This window comes from Idiotropiscis lumnitzeri, chromosome 21, assembly GCF_059441095.1.
Source record: "Idiotropiscis lumnitzeri isolate Australia: NSW breed Sydney's pygmy pipehorse chromosome 21, RoL_Ilum_1.0, whole genome shotgun sequence".
Taxonomy (NCBI): Eukaryota; Metazoa; Chordata; class Actinopteri; order Syngnathiformes; family Syngnathidae; genus Idiotropiscis; species Idiotropiscis lumnitzeri.
Window position 1 is genome coordinate 10,282,317 of NC_142411.1, and position 23,949 is coordinate 10,306,265.

General features: G+C 39.0%; 1 protein-coding gene and 1 long non-coding RNA gene across 2 annotated transcripts in view; both read left to right on the forward strand.

The window, feature by feature from the left end:
* Positions 1-22,730, forward strand: part of cd2ap (CD2-associated protein) — a 34,756-nt gene extending 12,026 nt beyond the window's left edge. Inside the window, exons 3-19 of the mRNA XM_088286349.1 lie at positions 1,443-1,611; positions 5,471-5,571; positions 5,994-6,117; positions 6,895-7,073; positions 8,628-8,715; positions 8,801-8,895; positions 9,988-10,086; positions 11,023-11,076; positions 11,953-11,989; positions 13,708-13,770; positions 14,511-14,658; positions 14,771-14,880; positions 17,016-17,131; positions 17,260-17,343; positions 19,589-19,785; positions 20,002-20,065; positions 20,840-22,730. Of these exons, the coding sequence (XP_088142475.1) occupies positions 1,443-1,611; positions 5,471-5,571; positions 5,994-6,117; positions 6,895-7,073; positions 8,628-8,715; positions 8,801-8,895; positions 9,988-10,086; positions 11,023-11,076; positions 11,953-11,989; positions 13,708-13,770; positions 14,511-14,658; positions 14,771-14,880; positions 17,016-17,131; positions 17,260-17,343; positions 19,589-19,785; positions 20,002-20,065; positions 20,840-20,881 (1,770 nt within the window). The 3' untranslated portion in view covers positions 20,882-22,730. The remainder of the gene's footprint in view (positions 1-1,442; positions 1,612-5,470; positions 5,572-5,993; positions 6,118-6,894; positions 7,074-8,627; positions 8,716-8,800; positions 8,896-9,987; positions 10,087-11,022; positions 11,077-11,952; positions 11,990-13,707; positions 13,771-14,510; positions 14,659-14,770; positions 14,881-17,015; positions 17,132-17,259; positions 17,344-19,588; positions 19,786-20,001; positions 20,066-20,839) is intronic.
* On the forward strand, positions 1,654-5,463 carry LOC148316931 (uncharacterized). Its single transcript, XR_015840166.1, has 3 exons — positions 1,654-2,893; positions 2,978-3,064; positions 3,146-5,463. It is a non-coding gene; the product is annotated as an uncharacterized LOC148316931 (long non-coding RNA).
* Positions 22,731-23,949: the final 1,219 nt, after the last annotated feature.

Genomic DNA, 23,949 nt, shown 5'->3' on the forward strand with positions numbered 1-23,949 from the left:
AGCAAACTGAACTTCCTATTTAATGGAAGTGCAAAGTCAGCTTGAACCAGGAAGCGGATGGTAAACCCAGTCATTGTTTAGCTAAATAGAACGTTCCTTGCACTGACACTGTGGTTGACAGTTTCATTTTGGGATCGAATTGATCTGACCTGTATGCTTCACAAAGAGTAACTGCCGGTAAATTAACATGTGTCCGCAGGTGCTCACATTCATCAACGTTTCATCACTACTAGCTTAAGCAAACAGTGAGTTTTCTTTCCTAGTTCATGACAAAGCATGAGCAGTTTAAGCGTATTCAGTGCACATGTTCCCATTGCCATGCTGGTATACCCTTCCGTCATTGAGCTCAAATTCAAATTATGTCAACTTGTTGAATATTAATTTTTTTTTTTATTGACCAAGTGGGTATTATAAAGTGGAGACATACTCTAGCAGGGCATGGGCAAAGGCTTTGTTGCCATTTCTTGTTGTGTCTAATTATGTCACAGACAGTCTTTAAAGAGTGATGGAAACAACAAAACCCTTTTAGGAGGGATTATTCCTATGTCTGAATAGGGTTGGTCGAGCGGAATGCTCGTACTGTTAAAATAACAACTCTTGAAACATTAAAAAAAAAAACACTAGCCTTTTTTAGTTCCCAGACACCGCTTTCTTGAAGTTGTATTATACCTTATACTGCTGTTCTATACCATTCACACTCACATCAACACAACACTATCACAAAGATACATTCAATTACTAACTTAATATGGAAAAAATGGCTCATTTTTCAAATTAGCATTATCTTGTAACAGTATAACAATATATAACAGTATATTAACACCAAGCCATAGGCAGCTGCTATAAAGTCCGCTGTCATGTCAAACCCACACCATGCCAAAAGCCTATTAAAATGTCAAAAACGTTAATGTCTATCCTTCATCTCAAAAAACATCTTCAAGGTCGTAAGCCATGAGTGATGCAATATATAAAACAATGAGCCGACTAACCCCAAAACTCTGACTCACAAGGGTTCTTTCTGCAATGAAGCAATCAAAACAATCAATTTCAAACAGATAGATAACTTAACTATTTCCATTTGTTATTTTCTAATAAAAAAATATAGGTGACAATTACGCCACACAGCCTCCGTAGAATGAGGAAACGGAAACGCTTCACAAACATAAATTGCGTTCAAGAGCGGCGATTTATTTGTTTTCAAGTTACTTTCACCGCATGACATTGGTCAATAGTGTGCAAACGACCATATTTGGGCATATAAGGATTTTAATAAAAAGTCTTATTTATTTGGGGAAACAGTGATCCACCTTAAACCAATACTTCCACGGATGACTCTACATCTGCAAAATGGAACACTAGTTAAAATTTGTCAGACACAGATGATATAAATTTCCAAATGCAATGTTTTTCATATTCATGTTGTCTGTATTCTGTTTCCAAAGGAAATAAAACAGGAGGCCAAGGAAGTGAAACATGAACCCAAAGAGGAATCTGCTCAGCCTCTGAAGAGAGAGAAGTCTGTAGGGAATGTTGCCAACTTGGTTCAAAGGATGAGTACCATTGGTATTCCAACTGGTGGTTTCCAGCCACGTCCAGCATCTACCACAAAGAGTAAGAAATACCGTCACAAATGAAAATATTCATCAGTCTTCATTAGGGCTGAGACGATAATTCAATATCGATATTTATCGCGATAGTCGGGTGATTGATATCAATAGAAAATGGTGTCGATAAATTATCGATCCCCGAAAAATAAATAAATAACGGAGCAGATTCGACCTATCACGGCCCAACTCGTCACAAACTCCCCCCAATTTAGGAAATACAACCCAAGGCTTACGCATGCGCCGCTGAGCTAGCGTGACTCAAAATAAACAAACAAAAAAAAAACGGGTGGCGAAAGGTCGACTTACTGGCCGACTTGAGGATACGGCCATCACACGGGAGATCCGGAGTAGCGATGCCGCGTACTTAGCAGTTAAGCCGCTAACAAGCACCCTCCGTGGTCACACACTGGACGAAACGCTACGGAGAAGCGAGGCCGGCGTGCGTAGCAATTAAGCAGCTATCAAGCACCCTCTCCGGATACGCATCACAAGGGAGGCCGGCGTGTGTTTGACTTTTTTTCTAGTTCATTTTGAAGGTTAAATGTTACATTTTAAAATAAAACAAATCAGAATCAGCCCTTTTCCCTTCTTTATTTTCACTTTGGTACCTTCCTTGCGATGTTGTTGGCTGTCTTCCTCACAGTGTGCCCAATCAGTCTCCATCTTTTGCGCCGCATCTACTCATCAGCTCGCAGGTGGTTGGTTCGGTGCCACAGGTCTGCGTTACTGATGGTGTCAGGCCAGTGTATCTGCAGAATCCTTCTCTGGCAGCTGTTGATGAAGGTTTGCACTTGATGGTGTTCTGTAGTCTTCCATGTCTCCGCTCCATACTGACTTGATGTTGGAGTTGAACAGCCTGATCTCTGTATGAGTTGATACCACTTTGGAGTTCCAGATGGTCTAAGCTGCAGGTATGCTGTCCTCGCTTTGTTGATCCTTGCTCTGACATCTGCATCCATGCAGCCCTGTCTGTCTATGATGTTGTCCAAGTATGTGAAGGTGTCTACCTCTTCCAGCTCTCTCCCATGAACCATGACTGGGTCCTCGCTTGTTGTATTGGTCTTGATTATCTTTTCTTCATGAATCTTGAGGCCAACTTGTGATGAGGTGACCGCCAGCTCTGATGTCTTATCCTGCATCTGTTGCTGTCTGTGGGGAAAGCAGGGGCATGTCATCAGCAAAGTCTAGGTCCTCTAGCTGGTAAAACAGTGTCCACTGAATCCCATTTCTTCTGTCTGCTGTTGATGTCTTCATGGTCCAGTCGATCGTCAGAAGGAAGAGGAAAGGTGACAAAAGGCAGCCTTGTCTTCATGCTGAAGCTGTCTCTCAGTTAACCTCCATGGAGTTCTCGGCATGTCATTCTCTTGTAGGAATTCCTAATCAGGCTGACCCGCTTGGTTGGCACTCTAAATGACGTAGCAGCTTCCAGAGAATATTGCGATCCACGCTATCGAAAGGCTTCAAGCTGACCAGTTTGGCTGGCACTCCGTAATAACGTAGCAGCTTCCAGAGGCTATTGCGATCCACGCTATCGAAAGCCTTCCCGTACTTGACGAAGTTTATGTACAGTGAGGAGTTCCACTCTAAAGACTGCTTGACAATGATGCCTAAGGTGGCGATCTGGTCAATGCATGACCTCTTCTGGTGAAATCCAGCTCTCTGGTTTCGGAGGTAGGTGTCGACAGCAGCATTCATTCTCTCAAGCAGAATCCTGTGGAAGACTCTTCGAGGCACCGACAGAAGCATTATTCCTTTGTAGTTGGTTATGTTTTTGAGGTCTCTTTTTTTGGGGAGCTGGATGGTGTTTTTTCCTTCCAGTCCGCTGGTACTTGTTGTTTTTCCCATAATTTCTCATATAGGGGGTGCAACTTCTCTACAAAAGTCTCCAGGTCTGCCTTGAGTGCTTCTGCAGGGATGTCATCTTGTCCTGCCTTACCGTTCTTAAGTAGTTTCACAGCTTTCCTAATCTCTTCCCCGGTTGGTTTTTCGCAGTTGATATCTAGGTCTCTGTCGGCTAGGTCAATGTCCGGCTGATTTGTAGGCCCAAGTCTATTTAAGAGCTCTTCAAATTACTCAGCCCATCAATGTAGTTGTCTCTCTGTTCCCTCTATGATGTTTCCCTCCTTGTCATTGAATGGTCCTTCAGTCCTGCTATACTTCCCTGAAAGTTTCTTGGTGATGTTGTACAGCTGCTTCATATTGTTACTGGATGCTGCTACTTCTGCCTCCTCTGCCAGACTGTCGATGTTCTTGCTTTTGTCTGCTTTTGCGCACTTTTTCATTTCTTTGTTGGTTTCTGTGTAGTCTTGCGCATTGGCCTTTGCTGCTCTTATCCTGCTGTTTTTCAGTACTGCCGCCTTCTGCTTCCTCTCTTGGGTCTTATGCATTGTGTCAGCCAATACCCACTCCTTATGTTAGTGCTTGGCACTTGTCTCTTTCACTCTCTGCCTGTCGTTCTCAATGTTATTTTCCCTTTTAAGCAGTTCCTGTAGACTTGGTACTTGTTGGTGAGAGACAATCAGAATTCTTTTCTCATCTTAAAATCTTTCAGCAGGCTACCTCTGCCTCTTTGTTATTGTTTCTATCCAATTATTCTTTAGCTTCAGCTTCATTCTGGCTACTAGCAGGTGGTGATCAGATGCAGCGTGTGCTCCTCTTCTAACCCTTTACATCCTGTAGGGATGTCCTGAATTTCTTGGCCATACAGACGTGATCAATCTGGTTCTGTTGCAAGGTCCGGTGATACCCAGGTAGCCTAGTTTATTCTTCTGTGGGGGAAAGTGCTGCCACCAATTAGCAGGTTGTTCATTGCACAGAAGTTTGCAAATCTTTCACCGTTCTCATTCAGTAATATTCATATTCCATACATATTCTATATGTAATATGCGATTTAAATTCAAATTGACAAAGAGGTGCAACATCATGTTTTGGGTAGGAAAACACGTACTTTCAAAGCTTGTTCCACCGACCACTAATAAAGAAGAACAATGTTGTGTACTCTGCTGACGTTGTGTGGTGATCGAAAGTGTTATTACTGTGCGTGTGTATGATTTACCATATTTCTTTGACATTTTTCGGTCAGTATTGAATTTACTTATTGATAAAATTATTTTTAAATCATTTTTGTAGCATTGGCAGATAGAATAGGCACTGTGTGCTTTGCAAAGACCTACAACTGTTTTCCTGAGTTCTATATTTGAAAATGCAGAAAATTAAATCATACCTACACATTACATTACATTCATTTTTTTTCATTGTCTTGTGTTTTTGACTATTATGTAGGGTGAGATGCGTCATTTCTGCCAAAAGTGAAAGTCATTGTGATTTAAAAAACAAAAAAACAAAATCGGGTTGGTGCAGGTTTTACACACCCATGTTGTACCACATGGATGGCTTTGTCCTGGGGCAGTTAACACATTCACTGCAATGGCCGACGAGCGATGCCAAATTTGCATTGTGACTGGGAGAGCAGGCAGCGAATAAACTACATACCAACATTTTGTGAAATATTTTCTTTGCTGCTGTTCTTAATCAATCAGAATCAGAATCAGAAATCCCTTTATTGTCATTGTACTCAAGTGTGCAACGAGATTAGAGAGCTCCCCTTTCCAGTGCAATACAACAATAATTCAGATTATAGGGTGGGTCTGGGGCCTCATCCCAGAAAAAAATGTTTTTACTGTTTCTTGATTGTTCTTCCACTTCCGAAATATTAACTGTTTACACTGGTTGCCTTCTCATACCGCCCCCTCCTTTTTTTTTTTATAAATCCTAGAGGCCCTGCACGTATGAACATGTAAAAGAGCATACAGCTGAAGTTACACAGCCGGTTTTCTTAGTCCCTCCCTACCTTCTTTTCACAGAGCTGAAGAAGAGACAGTGCAAAGTGTTGTTTGAGTATCAGCCACAGAACGAAGATGAACTGGAACTAAAAGTTGGGGATATCTTGGACATCACTGAAGAGGTATTTTCAACTTTATACACAGTTTCTAAAATGCAGATATCAAATTTGCTCTTATCATGTGCTTTTTTTTTAAATGCTGAAAGATAAAGGAGAAATACTGTGTCGTTTGATGTACTGATGAATGGTTTAACTGTGTTTGTCATGTAATAAGTTATAAAATGCTACTATTAACCTTTTAGTGTTAATGGTGAAACAATGAAGAGTCCGTGTCAGTGAGGGTGTTGACATAAAATTAGTGTGTCGTGTTTTCGCTTACTGAAAAACAGGTTTCTGACAGTTAATAATTACATGAATTTTGAGGACTTGCTAAAATATACATGTATGCAAAGTAATAGATTATTAAGAAACATAAATTGTGTAGTTGGGGAAAACTAACCTGCTGTTGTCAGCAGTAACCCTAATTTGACTATTCATTTGTGCAGGTTGAAGAGGGTTGGTGGAGCGGCGTCTTCAACGGCAAGTCAGGACTCTTCCCTTCCAACTTTGTCAAAGAACTGGATGTCAAAGAAGACGGCGACTCAAATGACACTACGCCAGAGGAGGCTGGTATGAGGCAGAGAGCGAATAAAGAGACCTTCTTGCCATGCCAACACCCTCACAGAACCAGCTTTGACTGCATTCTGAAACTTTCTGGGGGTGCTCTGTTGAATATACTTTTGTAATCTGTAAAATAATTGTCGCCAAAAAGGATATTGTAATGTCATAGGGTTAATCGAAATCGCCAGGGAAGAAATTAGGGCGGGCAGAATGTTATAGACGTGTCAGGCCTTGATCACAATGTGATGGGCCAAGAGGGAACGTACTGGAATCCTTGTTAGAGTGTGGTCAGAACCATAGTGCACCCTTGAGATTCAAGGACTTAGTAGTGCTAACCCCCCTTGGGCCCATAATTGATCCCATAGGACATAGATCCCATGGACTGTGAGAACATTTTAAAAGGCTACAATACGGGAGGGGGGGAGCTGAAATCTCATGGTGCGCTACATTTCTGGAAGACAGGACTACTGCAGCTACAGGGAACATAATGTAAACGGAGCACAATTAGTGAAATGACAGTTGGGATTTAAGAAATGGAGGCTGCAGCTGGGTAAAATGTACTCTAGATGGTGCTGTAAATGTATTTTTTTCTTTTTTGCTGCTTTCTGTCAGGTGGCTTGGAGGCAAAGATCATCAGTATGTTTATTTGCATCAAACCTGCAATATAATAATTTATAACATCTGAAATATAATGTCCTCGTCAGCACCACTATAGGAAGTCAGAAGCTCTTGTCATGCAATTGTTGATTACATTTCCTGTTTTCCCTTATTGCACCTCCTCCACAGATGCGCATGGTGTAGAAAACACGGTGACCCCATCATCGCCACAACCTACTTCAGGCAATGGAGCTATTGTCCAGCCAAAAAAAATCCAACGTATTGGCTTTGGAGATATTTTCAAGGAAGGGTCAATAAAGTCAAAGGTCCGAATTCCCAATCTGGACACAGAAGAAAAAAAGGAGAATGTGAGTTTGATTGCAGTCTTATTTATTTTTCTAATAATTTCTTTTTGTACGGGACATGAAAGAAAGCATGCACAGTAAATATTACATTTTGAAGATGTGGCCGCAGAATAATTTCTCGAGGCTGCATTTCTTTGTAAAGTCATTCTATGTTTGTGGACAGTGTCACCACCACACAAATACAATTCATAAAGTATAAAATGTCTGCTTTATGTGATGCAGTTCACAAAGAGCTCTGCACAAATATTTTCCAAATTAATTCCGTTTTGTTTTTGTTTGATCACCTCATTGGCAATCACTTCTATAGTCTTAGTCGAACAGTTGATTCTTCCCTTTTTTTTGTCAGAATAAACTCTTTGCATGCACCATTCCCCGTTTGGGGAACGGAGGCATGCTAACTACCAGTCACCAGATGAATGCATAGCGATAGCAACAACAGCAGTAAACTCATTTGTTGTCTACTGGAATTACTTAAAGTTTCCATGAGTGACATAGAAACTTGTTTAAAAGGTACAAACTGTTGCGTATCGTTCCACCGGAAATGTATGCTGCCTTGCGTAGAATCTATTCTGTTTTTGCTGTCCTTTATCAAGCTTGCTCACTGTGCAGTTAAAAATCCGAACAAATGAGACAACTATGGTGATCTGAACGTTAGCAAATTTACCAGAATGAAATGTACTATATTCATGAGCTGAGTGAAGTGAAAGACAAAATGGACATATGGGACAGTTGTCTTCTTGCTCATAGAAAAAACTATTTAAAAAAAAATCTGTCTTGGACTAGTCAAGATCAGAAGACCGAATGATTGTACATAATTCTAATATTGACAAAAAGCACTATGCACAACATTCGCTGTTTAGTTTCTTGTGTCTGAAATTCTGCTCCCTTCTCTCTCTTTCTCTCACTCTTTTGTCGTCTCCTCACGACAGCCATTGCAATATCTTTCAACCACTAACTCGGCTTCTGTTGTTCTCTGCTACTCACACACTAATCCTAACCCCAACCCCACCAGCGCTTGGTCTTGAACCTCTCTTTGTACTGACTTTGATATTTCCATGGTTCACATATTATTGCTCACCTGGCTTTTCACCTGTTGTCACCAGTAATAAGTTAACGTTTCCTTTTGGTGAGATCAAAAGGAAAATGTCATTAGTTGACAACTTTGTGTGATTTTGCTTTGCTCCAGCCATCCATTTCTATAACATCTATCCTCTCTTGGGTCATTGAGTTGAAGCCTATTTGCCAAATTATGCACATTTATCATTTCTGTTTTCCCAAATCCAAAAGAATTAATCCGATGCCTTAGAAAGACGCTGTATTTCCATATAAACCAAGTTCACAGTTTCATCCATATTGCTTCTCCAATTTCTGTTTCTTTGCTTTGGCTCATCAAACTAACTGACAGCTTTATAATTAACACAACCTTTCATGAAAACATGATCAGTTCCTCTGACTCATTTCTTAGAGTTCTATACTAGCTTTTCCATGTGAACTCCCTTGCCCATGTATGTCCTATAAATCATCTCCATCTTTCATGTTTTGTTTGCTCCATTTTAGCCAATCCCTTCATTACCATCAGTTGCAAAGCCAGCATTTACCAACGCGACAGAAATGCAGAAGGGTGATGGCGAGAGCAACTCCAAAGGTAAAATACATCCCAGCCTTTTGTACATGCATGTACATGTAGTGTTTTTGCATCTGCAGCTTTCTCACAATCTCTGTATCCAAAGCTAAAGACTTCTGTAAGGCCACCTTCGCTTTTGAGGCTACAAATGAAGATGAACTGACTTTGCATCAGGATGACATCATCGCTATCATCAGCAAGGTATGATGTTTCTCTGTGTCTGATTGCACAAGAATACAAAGAACTTCTTAAAGATCATTTAAAGAGATTTCAAAGTCACATGCAGGTTTTCAGCTCCTCTAAACAATGGTAGTCCCACCCTTTTTTTAGGAACCCCCTCCCCCCCAAAAAACAAGTGACCTAAAATGCAGTGAAAGTGTGGAAAGACAGAAAATGTTTGTGCATAACATGTCACACTGTCCAAAAAACTAAACAACTATTAAATCTTGATAGTTTGTTAGATTACCTGAGTTCAGGTGTGGGCAAAGTATGGTCCGGGGGCCACATGCGACCTGTTAAATGTTTTAATCTGGCCCACCAAACTTGGAAAAAAATTAAATGTATAAACCTTGTTAATGTTTTATTTTCTAAATACTGTGGTTTTTCAAATACATATTATTTTTGTAATGCTTTTGTTCACTTTCATTTAACATTAAATGTATTTTTTTTCTCAGATGAGGTGAGGTTACCAAAACACTCCATCCATCCGCCCCTCTGTCAAATTTTCAGAACCCATTGTGGCCCGGCAATCAAAAAGTTTGCCCACCCTTGCCTTAGTTGCTTCTGACATGATGTTTTTTTTCCATCTCTGAAACCAGTTTTGCTGTGTGCTGGGCCTGCCAAATAACTCTTTGGAGTCATAGTTAAGAATTAGTGTGGAAAGGTGCTGCCACCAAGTGGCGTTATTTGAACATAAAAAGATCTAACTTATTACTTTCATATTGATCCACATGATGTTTAACATGTCACCTCATGGTAATTAAATAGGATTGTTAAACTCCATAAATATGCTTTAGGCTTTAAGGTTGGTTAAAAACGTGAGCTGATGCACATTAGCTAAGGTCCTAAAGCAGTTTTAACAAGCGAGTTCGACTTGTAACGGGCCTAGCCGTGGTCAACCGAAGAATTTCAGTCAACAAAATGATTTTGAAAAAAATTTATACTAGATGAAAGGTATGCACTGGGAAATGCAACCATGTATTTGATTTTACAGCACTTTCAGATTTCTGTACTTTCTCGACCAATGTGAGCGTTTTGACATTTCCGTCCCCCTCTCTTGCTGTTTTCTGACAGGACACAGGAGAACCCGGCTGGTGGCGAGGGGAAGTTGGAGGCAAAGAAGGGGTCTTTCCTGACAACTTTGTAGTCAAGCTGTCTGAGACAGAAAAAGAGGTAAGGTCACAACAAGTTAGTTTAATGTAATCAAACTCAAAATTCTATCTTTACATAGATGATACTGCTCAGTTATTTGTTGACAGGAAAATTCACAAAATCACAGATCATGTATTCCTGTGCAACTATAATTCTCACATAAATGATTTGCTTAATAAGGAATTTTCTGGCTGACGATTGTTGTTGGAAAGATATGACTGACGACTATTAGAGGGTGACATGTCAGCGACAAGACCATCTTCATGGGATAAGAATGAACATTATAAAGTTAATGTTAATTAAACAGAGCTTGTAATGGTCATAGTTTGCAGCTGTGTTATTTTGCTTATCGTATTACAATAGCCTCTTGTATGCAAAATCCAACCACAACAAACGTTGCAAAATGAATTCCTCTTTTACTTTACTCAAAACTGGGCATCTTTTTCTTTTTTCTCGGCTGAAGTACGTTACAGTACTGTAGATTATCGAATGTAATGGCCAGTGACTACTCAAGATTCCTGGTTACCAGGAAATTACCACAGAACATTTTAATTGTATGCTATTTTAAAATATGCAGAATCACCACCTAATTAGTACATTCAAGTTCTTTGAGTTTGAAACAAGCCGAATGTTTTTTTTTATTACTATACCACAGCTATACTTTAAAAATATCAAAACATCAGCATGTATTAAGAGAAAGAAAGGTTTTAATATGTAAATTTGACATAAACAAAACATACCAGAACATTTATTTTCTTCATCTTTTAGTTGTATTATTTAAGGCTTTCAGAAAATAGTACTTCTGCGTGATTAATTGTTTGGCATGTTGAGTATTTAACATTTGACATTTTCTGGGCTGTCTAACTTATTCAAGCCGTTCGTCATAGAATAAATTAATGTAACATGCCCATAAATGTCTGTTGCACAGTAAAAAGATGTATGGTCAATCTGTTTCAGGCTTTTTTATCGAGAGGGTCACGCAAGTCCTCACTGAAGCAAGACTCTGACGAGGTAGAATGTCGGCCATTTCCTTCACAAAAATATGCTTTTTGAAGGAATGTTTTGGGAGACATAGGGGAGTGAATAACACTGTTAGAGGGCATGTCATGCATTGGAATAACTTTGTAAAATAATCATGATATTGTTTGAGAATTCTCGTATTCAAGCATTATTATCAATAGACAGGTTAACTTGGAAACGTTCAATTATTCCGATTTAAATCATTCCAATTGAAGATCTCTCGGCAACTGTTTACATGTGAGGTGATCTGTTGGGATCTGCTGTTGACACGAGCAACTACATTTATCCAAATAGATGTTTTACAGCTGTGTGACCGGCATAGACTAATGAAGTATTGGGCAGCTCACGCTGCTTTGTTAAGGAGCCAAAAAAAAACGGTGGGTCTCCTCAGCGTGGCGAGGCCGCTCCCAGTCACAACAGCCACTTCTCAAAGTTGCCGTAGGCGTTTGCGGTGCTATTAATGGCAATAAATGTCTTCGTGTTTTTAGAGGACACACTGGGGCAAAACTCCTCTTGCACTTTCAACGAACAGTCAACGCTTCTTGTGAAGCAAAAAGAAGTGCTGTTTGTGCACCTTTGTTAGGATCAGCAGCATCGAATACTAAACGTTACATTAAACCTGAAGCGAGTTTAAGAAAAACGGAAGCGCAATTTAGTTATTCCTGCTTTAAAGTAGCGAACTGGGCTGCATGCGCAGTCCCTGTTGTATATTAGATCATCTTATTAGTATGCCCTTATTTAAACCAAATTGAATTGAATGTTTCTGTTTACTGTACTTTATTCTGTGATGGTATTTATGATAAAAATCTGTTTTTACTAATAGTGCAATGTTCTTGCTGTGGTCTACTCGTCTTTTTCTTCTTTCAGAAACCAAAAAAGCCACCGCCACCGTCAAAACACATAGGTAAGAATCTCAGATGCTTATTTCATCACTCATTAAATGTTATGTAAAAGAAGGCCCGAAGGTTTTTAAAATATGTGTAATTTTGTTGTTTTACAGAGCTAAACATTGCTATTTGTTGCATGGTACCAACTTTTAATGTGTTGTTAGTTTCCAGGATTAGGGTTAATATGTTAATGAGGTCACTATACCCAGAGTGGTTGATAAGGCGTTAAAATTGGAAATGTGATTTTTTTGGGGGGGGAACATAAACAATTTATTTTATTTAATTTCCCCCTCTACTTGTTGAAAATAAATGACAAGGACTTTATTTATTTTTTTCCCTTTTGGCAATTTGCTTGATTTCTCCTGATATAACACATCACCTGTCAGAGTAATAGTTGATCCTTTTCTTTGTCGAAAATGTCAAAATATTGTTGTTTTGTCTTTGGAAAAATGCCCCTGTTGTCCTCTCTCCAACCCATCTGTAGCTCATTTGTCAATCAGCTGTATTCCATAATCTTTATTTTCTTTGCAATAAAAGTGATTTAAATGTCGACATCCAAGTGAGAGGGTGTGTTAGTGCTGCAATTTTTTTTTTTTATGAATAGCTCTTTTTGGCATGAACGATGAGAATCCATTTGCCGCTGCGAGCGAGCCTTTTGATATATATATTTTTTGGGCCAATTTGGTATGGAAACATTGAAACAAAATTTAAGGTACAATTGTAGAATATAACATTTATCGCTTTTCTTCTGATAACGTGACTCTTACTGTAGCCGAATTTTTTCTAGGATTTGTTTTCTGGAAAAGTCACAGAAAACTGGTGGAAAATGATTTCAGGTTTTCCCTAAAACGTATTATAATTGGCAGAAGTGGGTTAATCAGTAAATTTTCCGAGTTTGTCATTCACCAGCAGTTGGGCCACTTGTCCATTGTTAATCCGTCATTTCAAGACCAAGCAGAATTGGAATTGTCCGTCCGTCACACCAGTACTGACAGCAAACAATGTTGAACCAGTTTTGTTTATGTTGCCTGTTTATATGACCCCCCCAAAAAGTCACATGAATTTTGGAAAAATATTTTCCTTGAATGTTTTGTTTGTGCTTCAAATTATTGTTTTGTGGTCGATTGTCACATTTGTCAGAAACTAAAAATAGTATAGTCTTTTTTTCAAACACACAGGAAGGTAATGTTGGTCTTCATCCTTTGGTTTCCACACAAACCACAAGTACATGCAGCTATTTATTCACACTGAAGTGTGTTTTTTTTCTTCCTTCCACTGAATTGCTTAAACATAATATTTCTAAGTTTATGTCTTGTGGGTATATGTATTTGGGACAGTTGTCAAACTCTAGGCGCATGTTGTTTTATGTAACCCGAAAAAAGTGTCGTTTGCGTCACCTCTCAAAAATTATTCTGCAGCAAAATTTTAAATAGTCACATGTCATAAATAACGTTGAGATATTGCAAGCATTTGTTTTTATTACCAAACCTTTTTTTCTTTTACAGTAACGTAACCAATAGTTCAACAAACTATTATTCTTGACGTCCTATTTCAAAAGTACTTGTACATCAGTGTGCTTTGTTTATTCTATATTCGAAACGGCCATCTGAAGGAAATCTTACCAACAACGGTGCCAAAAACAAAAATGAGTGACACCACTGTTTACTTTACGATGCAGCTCATGCCAAACTAACCAGATACCTTCCGCGTTCTTTTTTTTATGATCCTTCAACAGCTCTCAAACCAGAGGTTCCCAGCGCTGACAAAAAGCCTCATGTCATCCGGCCAGAGGACAAAGGTACATCCTTTCATTTGCGTTGTCGGTAATAACTTGCGCGGGCACAATTCAGGAGACAGTTAGACTGAATGATGAGTGTGCATTCGAGCTGCCACAAACGATTCTTTTGGTAGTCGACTAATCACCAACAGTAGTCAATTAGTCGACTAATCAGATCATATATAAATTGTGACATGTCACACTAACAAGCAGTTGCGCATATATAACAATACTTAGTTTACAATTTGAATTATTTATCGGTATGCAGAAATTAATAAGATGATACAACATTACACTTTGTAGCTTGTACCAGCATTTCTGAGATGTTTAGAATTGATGGTGCAGTTTAAATTGAAGGCAAGACTTCAATTTGTTTGTAATTGTAATTTAGTGCATTTTGAAATGTAACCAAAACTACGCACAATACGGAGTTGCACTGATACTGCAAAACTATTTATGAAAGAAATACTTGGAAAGAAATTTCACTCCTCTTGGGCAAATGTAAGAGGTCATGAAATCAGTACGGTACTAAATTTGGAAAATGCACCGTGCTAAAGAAAACTAAAATAAACACTTGTATTGGTTTTTAATTTTGTTTTTAGGCTTTATCCAAAACGTTTTGCTCTTCTTCTCTAGTATGCATAATTTAATCAAAGTAAATTGATTCACAAAATGAATGCACAAGGTACAAAGACAAAAAAAATCCTTGTGTGAATAATATTAAGAAGAACATCCTTTTTTTAATTTTTGCTACATTTCAGTTGACAAGCCGATGCCAGATCCCAAACCATCTAAACCTGTGGCACCACTCCCACCCAAAAAGCCAGTCCCGCCTCCAGGCAAAGGCAAACAAGGAAACGTCCCACCAAAGCGGCCAGACAAGCCTCTTACGCCATCACCAAATTTGAAGTAAGTCTGATGCAAATTGTTTTTTTTATTTTCTCCCAGTATCTGAACCTGTCATGATGTCTTGTGCTATTTCTAACCATTTTTTTATAGTGATATGATTTGTTTTTTACAGACATAATGGGGAAGTGCATACATCTCGTCCAAAGTCTGACTTGGATCTATTACTGCCCCCAAAACCCAAAACACCCTCCTCGGACACAGTGGACAGATCCTTTGAATCATGTATGTATGATTTCATTTTTCTTTCCCACAACTGGCTGCCATTTTCACATTTTTGTCCGCAGTGGGACTTGAACCAATCGCCCTCCAACTCCAAAGTCCAAGTCCTTACAGATGAACTACTGCTCCCACAGTATTATAGCTTACTTTTACTTGTCAGCAGGGCTGAGTGATTAGTTTAATTGATAAATCTGTCTTTTGTTTGCTTTGTAGAAAATAAAAAACATTAATATTTTGTAATCAAACTCATTCCGCAGCCTGAAGGCATGGCATGGAACAGAGGAGCTTGTTGACTACAGAGGCTCAGTTTCGTCAGTCATTTGAAATTGGTTCTGGTTTGTACTGTCAAAAACTTAATTGCTGGAGGGGCCGCAGTTTTTCATCAACACTACACGGTGGGGCACACTGGACTGCGCTCTTCCTAATCACAGTATAACAAAAATGATATTTTAGATAGGGACAAAATTTTAATGTGCAAAATATGCGGTCTTAATATATTCCCTTTTTCATCATACATTTCTCTATACATGTATAGAAGATCCACAATCGTAACAACAAAGGGTTTGAAGTAAACCACAAAATAACCACACCAACAATATGTGCAAATCAAATCAAGTTTTTGTATTTTATTTTTTTTTTTCAAAATTATCAACTCAGTCTCCTGCATGTCATTCCAAATCCGCCCAAAATTATTAGGCCTTCGTTATTGTAATATAGGGCAGTATAAAACAAGCTACTAAGCCATGTCTGCCATCTAGTGGTTAAGGGTGATATTACAACTTAAAAGTACATTTGCTGCTTTCTCCAATGTTGTAAAATACTTCGTTTATTTATTGCTGGGATTTTTTTTCTGCATGTAAAATAAAAAAAATATTAAAACTAGGCAAGCGACCTAGAATGGACCTGGAGTTTTATGGGTTTTTTAGTCTTGTGTTCCTTCAGACCCCTCTCTATTTCAGTGGAATCAGGGCTTATTGGGAAAACAGCCTGAGTGTGATTAAGTGAGGAGGCCCGCTGTTCCTGTTTTGCAGAGTTTAGTGGTGGTGGCAGATGGTGAAAACAAACTGCTAAAACTCCTCTGCTCAACAAGAGCTAGTCTGACAAGTTGTCATGATACAAGAAAATGCAATCTTTTCTTCAATGTTTTCTCGCTAGAGCAATTTAGCGCAATGCAGGTGCGAAGTCTTGTTACACAACAGTCTCACCCAAGTAGTGAATGAGTCATTTCCCCTGTTCTTGTTTGGTGTGCTTATAACTTCTCAACCCGGATACAATGGCATGATTTTATTTATGTATTAACTGTTTTTTCTAAAATCATTGATCGACCCCATAAACCCTGATCGTGTTGAAATCTGAATAATTGAAAAGAATTACATAAGAATTCTTTATAACTGCATACCGTTTCTGTCCTGTGAAAAACACTGATGTGCATTTTTTCCGTGTTTTTTTATTTTTATGTGAATGGGGTTTCTGCGTTGCAGATATGCCATTAACATGAAAATTAAAAAGAAATCACAATATTATACATATGGTTTTGTCTGGATAGCGACTATATATTAGCAATCAATACTTTGACTCCTTATTGCTGCTAAACAGAAAAATATAGATCTCTGAAACTTTTATATTTTAGGTGACCGATTTTTGTTCAGGTCGTGTGATCTACACGGTCAATTTCTGTCATATGATATGTGAAAATGTGAATTTACTAAACTACCTGCATGCACCAGTCTTTTAGTTGCAGATTTGAATTCCTTGTTTTGTCAAGTTTGACCATGTCGTTTCTGAGATGTAAGGGTGCAAAGGAAGGCGGCCACGCAATTCTTTTCCGAAAATATTGAAATTCGGGCAACTGTACCTCGCAAACCCCTTTTTGATTGACCCAAAATTTGAGCTTTAGTGTTGTGTCATCACAAGCAACAAGTACACCCAGTTTAATTAGAATCAAAAACCCATTGGGTGATTTGGCATGAAACCACCCAAACACAATTGTAATCAGAACACTGTTTAGACTAGTGGGGGCACATAGAACATATTGCAAAGCACATCCCTGGCGTGACTTGCTTTAACTATTCCTTTGACAGTACGTGCTCTGTTGTTGTCCTCTGATCTTTTTCACATATGTTTTACTTTGTCAACAGCTCTAATTAGTTTTGATGAGGTTCCATCAAGCTCAGAAAAGCTGTCTCATCCCACTGCCAACAGACCAAAGATTACTGGCCGAAGGTTGCCCGCCCAATTTGGTGGAGGACATTCGGTGAGCACCAATTAATAATTATTATAGTCACCAATATCTGTGAATTTTATATATAATATATATATATAACAACAGCATTGTTGTTGTCATCCTTAAATTAAATAATTAAAAAAAAAACTCCATTGTAGCCTAGCAAGGAAATTGTCTTGGAGAAAGCCTTCAAGATCGATGAGGAGGATGGCCCTAAGCTAAAGCCTCTGGAACCCAGAAAGGTAATTTTGATTTCTTTGGTAACTACTTTTTATCGTAGTCATGCACATTTGTACTTATTTCTTGGTATTGATGTTACCCTCCTGTTTTCTGACTTTTGTCACGGCTTGCAAGGGATGCCTGGTGACAATTGAAGGTGAAATTGCTATTAACACCTGCAGCCTTTCTGTCTTGGGACAAAATTAGTTTTCAGGTCCGTTCAAGTTAGCTAAGATTTTGACTGGGAAAGGTTTTAACGAGAGTGCTGAATGCAGCATGCGTTCATGATCACTTAGCTTTGATGAAGTGATTTTGTAAAAGAATCGACTGATTCAATCAACTTCATATGAAAATCTTTATTTTTTTTTCTAGCGTTTCAATAAGAATAATCCCGTTTTATCGTGTACTGGTGTCCCACCCCCCCAAACTTAAATGCCACCTGTTTATTTCAAACGGCGTAAATAGTGTAAGTGTCAACTTGCATAATGAACACTTAACATTTGAGCTGTGAAGGTAACTTTTTAAAAATATGAATATTTATCGATGACAACAGTTGCTGCTGCTGGTTTAGACCTGTTGCTACAAGCACAGAAAATAATGGCTAGGGGGGCAATATTTGCACAAGGCTTTTTATCACATGTATCATCTAATTAATGAATAAACCTTTTAAAAACTAAAGCCCGGCGGCGCACATGAGGCGCCATCGGCGCTTATTCGCCATTCGTTCTGTATTTCGCCATTTGCACCACGTGTCACCGGCACTCTGCTATTATCCATGGCGGATGTCATGTGAGTAAATTTCGGAGGCTCTCCTGAATGATAAATTAGTTGATCTTTTGTGAACTTGCGTCTGCCTTTACAATGTCGGGTCCCCAGAATTAGAAGGGCAAGCACAAACGGAATATGGCAATGAAAGAGATCGACTTTAGCCTCTCTGACTCAGAGTCGCAATCTTCAATTGTCGCCTGATCTCAAACATTTGATCAACACATCTTTATGCAGCTACGTCACTGGCGCCTAGTGTGCTGACATGTATGTATTTGTGGAAAAAATATGAAATGTATCATAGTGTGACAAAAGATTTCAGCCCAATGCTAAGTGAATAATTTCCACTATAGAAGAAAGTTATTTTATGCCTTAGTTGTTTTTTTTTTTAAAATAACACGCTGAGTAAACAGTAATCGTTATTTTTTTCTGCCAAATAACAGCATCGGCTTAAAAAAAAATCTGTATCAAAACCTGGAATTTGAACAGGTATGTGCACAGATTTTCCATATCCGCTCTACATGATCACATTCTACATAAGTCCATAATTTTATTTTTTAAAATGAAAGCCAGAATGCCTCCTGCCTACATTAGAATTAGAAATTAGAATTAGAAATCCCTTTATTGTCATTGTACTCAAGTGTGCAACGAGATTAGAGGGCTCCCCTCTCCAGTGCAATACAACAATAATACAGACAAATATATAAAATAGATAAATAAATAAGAGAGTGCAATGGAATTTAGTACTGAATAGTGCATATAAAAACACATCACAATGCTGTTCTGCAAGGTAAGGGTGTTCTCGTGTGTGTGTGAGAGTTCAGAATGGAGATGGCTCTCGGAAAGAAACTGTTTCTCAGTCTATTGGTCCTCGATTTGATGCATCTGTAGCGCCTGCCAGAGGGCATCAGGTCGATCAGGTGTGAGTTTGGGTGGGTATTGTCTTTGACGATGTTGAGAGCCCTTCTGAGGCACCGGGCGGTGTAGATGTCCGATAGTGAGGGGAGAGGGCAGCCAATAATCCTTTGCGCTGTTTTGACTGTCACATAAATATTGTGTAGATTTTTGCTTTGTGTTTTTGTATGTTGCTAAACATCTTATTGACATGATGCTCCTATAAATCTCCTATATAGATCTCCTATAAATTGGTCATGGTTAACCAAAAATAATTACTCTTTCATTATTTCATTCATTAAAAAAAAGAATATTAAAACTGTTAAGTGGTAAAAGTAAATTCTTAAAAAAGAAAAAAGAAAGATTCTGAAGTGAACATAACGTGTCTATAATAGACTAAATAGTAAAGGTGACAAGACATATAAGTGGAACATTTGCAGGAGAATTATGGGTATACACCTTTTAAGCTGTTTGACTTTGGCAGTTCCGCCATGTCGCTAAACCAACAGCTAGGACTATTTTTAGAACTAATATAGGTGCTTTTAGTGTATTTATGCAGTCCAGTACACTTAATTTCCGTCTCTCTCTTTCTTCCTCCCCTCCGATCAGCCTTCCACACACAGCCTGTCCCCTTCACCGCCGTTCCATAAACCCAGTGTCGAGGCCAAACCTAGCCCAGCGCCCACCATCTCAAGCTCAGACAGCAGTTTTCTGGGAAGAGAGGATCCCAAATCCCAGATGGAAGCGCTTAGAAGTCAGATGAAGGATCTCCTGCTGTCAGTGGAGCTGTTCAAGGCCCAGCAAATGTAATTATTACACAGAATAAGAACACAGAAAACATCGGAGCTTACTTGAAGGACTACCAAATGTAGACAAGAGGCTTTAAATTTGTTTTATAAACTGAAGTGCTGGTAGAACTTTTAACTAAGTTATTGTGAGTGTCCTTATTAAATCCACAAAGTACATGTTTTGTCAGCTTTACAAGGGTACTCGTTTGCTAATTCGTTTGTGCATATTTCTAGGAAAGAAATAACAGAGCTTCGTGGAGAACTGGATGAGGAAAGGCAAAAGCGTGTGGCCCTGCAGGTAGTATTGATCCCATATCAACTTATTGATTTGTCTACATCTATTATGCTCTTGAGAAAAAGCCAAATATTGATGGATTCACTAACAGTCATGAACATAATATGAACTTGGTTGTACTTGATTAAACTTATATGTAGCTAACTATATATTCATTACATAACAGTGGAAGGTAAGGTACAGAGGAATAACACTTCTCAGCCTCCCTTGCACTGTCTATTTTATGGGGTCATGGAGAAGATGGTCCGCCAGAAGCTGGAATCTCACATTCAATAGGAGCAGTGTTGTTTTTCGTCCTGGCCGTGGAAGACTGAGGCAGCTCTACACTCTCGGCTGCGTCCCTGAGAGCTCATGAGAGTTGGCCCAATCTGTCTATATACGTTTTGTGGATTTGGCGGTGTTCAACCGTGCCCCTCGGGAGTTCTGTCGGGTGTATCTGTGGGTTGTGACTCGGGCTGCCATAAATGATATTTTGCTCGTCGACTATTCATCAACAGTAGTCGCTATTAGATCACATATAAATCATGGTAGAACGCACCAGCAAGCGGCTGCTTTTATATAAACCATCATTATCTTACATCTTTAATTCTTTAAGGTATGTACGAATTAATATTTAAGATCATACATTCAGCTTTGATTAGTATTGTCGTAGAATGGCTTTACTTGTCTTTGCATAGAACGGTACCTCCAGTCCACAGTGGTGCTGAAGAAAAGTGAATATGTAACTGTTGGTCTAAACCGTGGTTCTGAGTTGTTGTGCACTCGGTGTCCCCTCAGATGGAGCTAGATAAGCTAAAGATGGCTGTCCACTCAACGTGAAGCTGAGCTCAGGGCATGGAGCAAGATCCAGCTGCTCGCCTGACGACCAACTAGAGAGCCGGGACAGCGGCGTAGGAAGAGGACAACCAACAGACAGTTGAATGGGCAGAGAGAGGGTGCAATCGTTTTCACATCTACAAATTAACTTCCCCGTATTTGTAAGATTGACACATTTTGCACATTTTGTTCTCAAGTTCAATGTAATTAAATTACTGATGTATATGATTTTTTTTTTTTTTTTTGCCAACACAAAAAACGAGGCCTTACTTCAAACTACTGTGCTGACTTGCATGGGTTTGTCTCTCACTCTGTTCCATTCCCTCCTGCGCTCATCAAAACGCCTCACACCAGAGGGTCGCTCTCAGTACTACTGACTATATACAAAGCAGAGGATCCTTGTTTCTACACCTAATTTCCACACTCTCCTCTTTTAAGCACAACTTTTAAAACCTTTCCTTTTGATTTCGCTTACTATGTCCTTGGACAAATCATTTCCCTTTCCTCTTGACAAGGCGCCTGCTGTAGCTGTAATTTAATCATTCCTTGCAGCGTCCCAGAGGAAGCTCACTCTCGTCTAGATTTGTCCTCTCTTTTTGTATGCATTTTCTAGCATTGCTATCCAGGGAAACACTACTGTGCCTGTCAAAAAAAAAGTTCTAATAAGTGTTGTTATGGAAGCTTAACATTTACCACAACGGTGTCTGAAAATATTGCATCTCAATATTGTATATCTATCTATATTTGTTAAATTCTACTGACATACTCTCGAGGGCCTCTTGTATAGTTGTCAACTTTCACTAGAGACTGGGAATGTTCTCTAAAATTTAGCTGAAACCAGCATGAAAAACTATAAGAGGAAAGAAAGGAACAATATATTGGATCCTTCCATTTCCAAAGTTTTTCTGGCTAGTGCCTAAGGATGTTTATTCGAAAAAGCCAGAGTCCCTGTTTGATCATCTCTGCAGCTTGCTTACTTGTTCTGCTCAGTCCACCATCCATCAAATCCTAGGTGGGCCGTTCTACCTCTTCCTCTCGTCTATCCCATCTTTGTGTTTCAACGTGAACAAAATAACATTTGGTAACATTTTGGTGGTGATATGTCAAAAGGCCTGTTCATTGATCAATTGTTTTTGTCGTCTTTTTTGTATAGGAGATATTAGGGCCACTTTGAAAAACAAGAAAAAAAGTCTGATTTTCATGACCTTATGAGAATAAATTTGAACAAGTGAGCAGCCACTGTCTTTCGCCCAAGACCTGCCATGAAATGTTACTTCAAAGCCCTACCTGTCAAATGATTTGGATTTATGATTGTCATATAACATCTTTATTTTCATACACTTATGACACCTGCCCCCCTTTGAATGTGACTCTTTTCGTAAGGTGAGAGATTTTTCTTTATTGTATGTAAATGGCAGTTTTCAGGATGGCCCTAACACTCCTTTCGTATTTTGGGTTTGGGTTCATGTTCCAAATAGAAAATTGGAAGCAAATGAAATTATAATCCCTCGGTGAGTGGACATTTTATGCTTGTTGTACTATTTTGTTAAAGACAATCCTTATTAACTGGCTCTAGAATTTTAAGTCGCAATCAGCAAGTTGTTTGCTGTGGGCACCACTGGTTTAAATGGGTGTCAAAAATGATTCAGTTGATATGCATAGCATATTGAGGTTCCAACCCCTCAAGAAAAAGATAACAAAATTGCTACAAAATCAACTTTGTACAGTTCCTCAAATTGTAATTGTTTCACATCCCTCCCTTTTGACAATTCCACATACAATTCCTGTTGAACGGAGTCCGATTGGCTCTGTGCCGAAATTTTGACCACACTTGGTGGCAATGTCACCATGTCGCTGCATGTCAAACCATTTGAGTTGCTCAGTGAGCGAGTGAACATTTTGGCAAGCTGCTTGTTAGCAATATTAGCATCTAGCTTCTGTTAGCTTCAGCTAGATGCAAATGATGCTGGGCACTAAGATGAGAGGACACCACCTCTCTCCGTTTGGCCTCCTGCTAATGTGCACCACACACTCAAAATTATTATTGTTTTATTTCTCTTATAAAAGTCACCAGTGTCTTAAAGGAGTTGCTTCCAACTCATCTGCAAGCTGTTTGTGTTTGTGTTGCTGATCAACTTGCACACTCAAAAGGGCGTTAATGGTATTCAATTCTGTTTTCTGTTTTCATGTGAATGCTTCGACAAAGTTGTCAGTGTCTGTCTGACCTTTGTCTCTGTGCCTGACATGTTATACGCTCCCTCCCCCTTTTAGCCTTGTGACGACACGGCTGCTCTATTTGATAATCACATTGTGGGAAAGAGGGATCAGGGATAGCTGTTGATGTAATATATGTTCTGCGCTTTACTTTTATATACTGTACATTCCAGAGATTGACACCAAGAAACGAAGAATTCTGCACATTTACAAGTTTAATTTTGAAATAATTTTTGTTTACATGAGTTGTATCCTTGCATGAGCTGAGATTCTTTCAAAAAAATAAATATCTTTATTTACTGTCAAAAATGACATATCGCCTCTGTATTTATACACCATAAAACTTCATTGGCAGACATCCATTCACAGTCGCAGGACCCGTGAGACTCCTTTCATGCTTGAGGTCTTCAGAAAAAAAAAAAAAAAAAACATTATTCCTGGAAGTTGAAGGACATTTTCGGAGTAGGAAAAGCATTTCTGGGCAAAGGGAGATGATTCTATAGTCTTTTTAGCTTTGTATTTGTGGGGTGGAAGAAGGTGTTTGTGGTTTAGGGATTTGGGGGCTTGATGAAATTTTAATTGGCATTATTCCTAGTACATGCTTGATTGTACTGTCACAGTTGAATCATATTAGATGGGTTACTTAATGTGGCATCTTTGTGTATAGGTTGTTAGCGCATTGGTATCACAGTTCTGAGGTCAGTGAGTTTTCATGTTCCAGTGCGCTTGCTTGGGGCTTTTTTCCCCTGGATTCTTCCTACATTCCAAAGACATGCTTCCTAACCCCTTTTCAAATTGTACTCAATCAGTGACCCTTACGTGCAGTCAATAACCCTTTCAAAAGCCAAATATTGGCA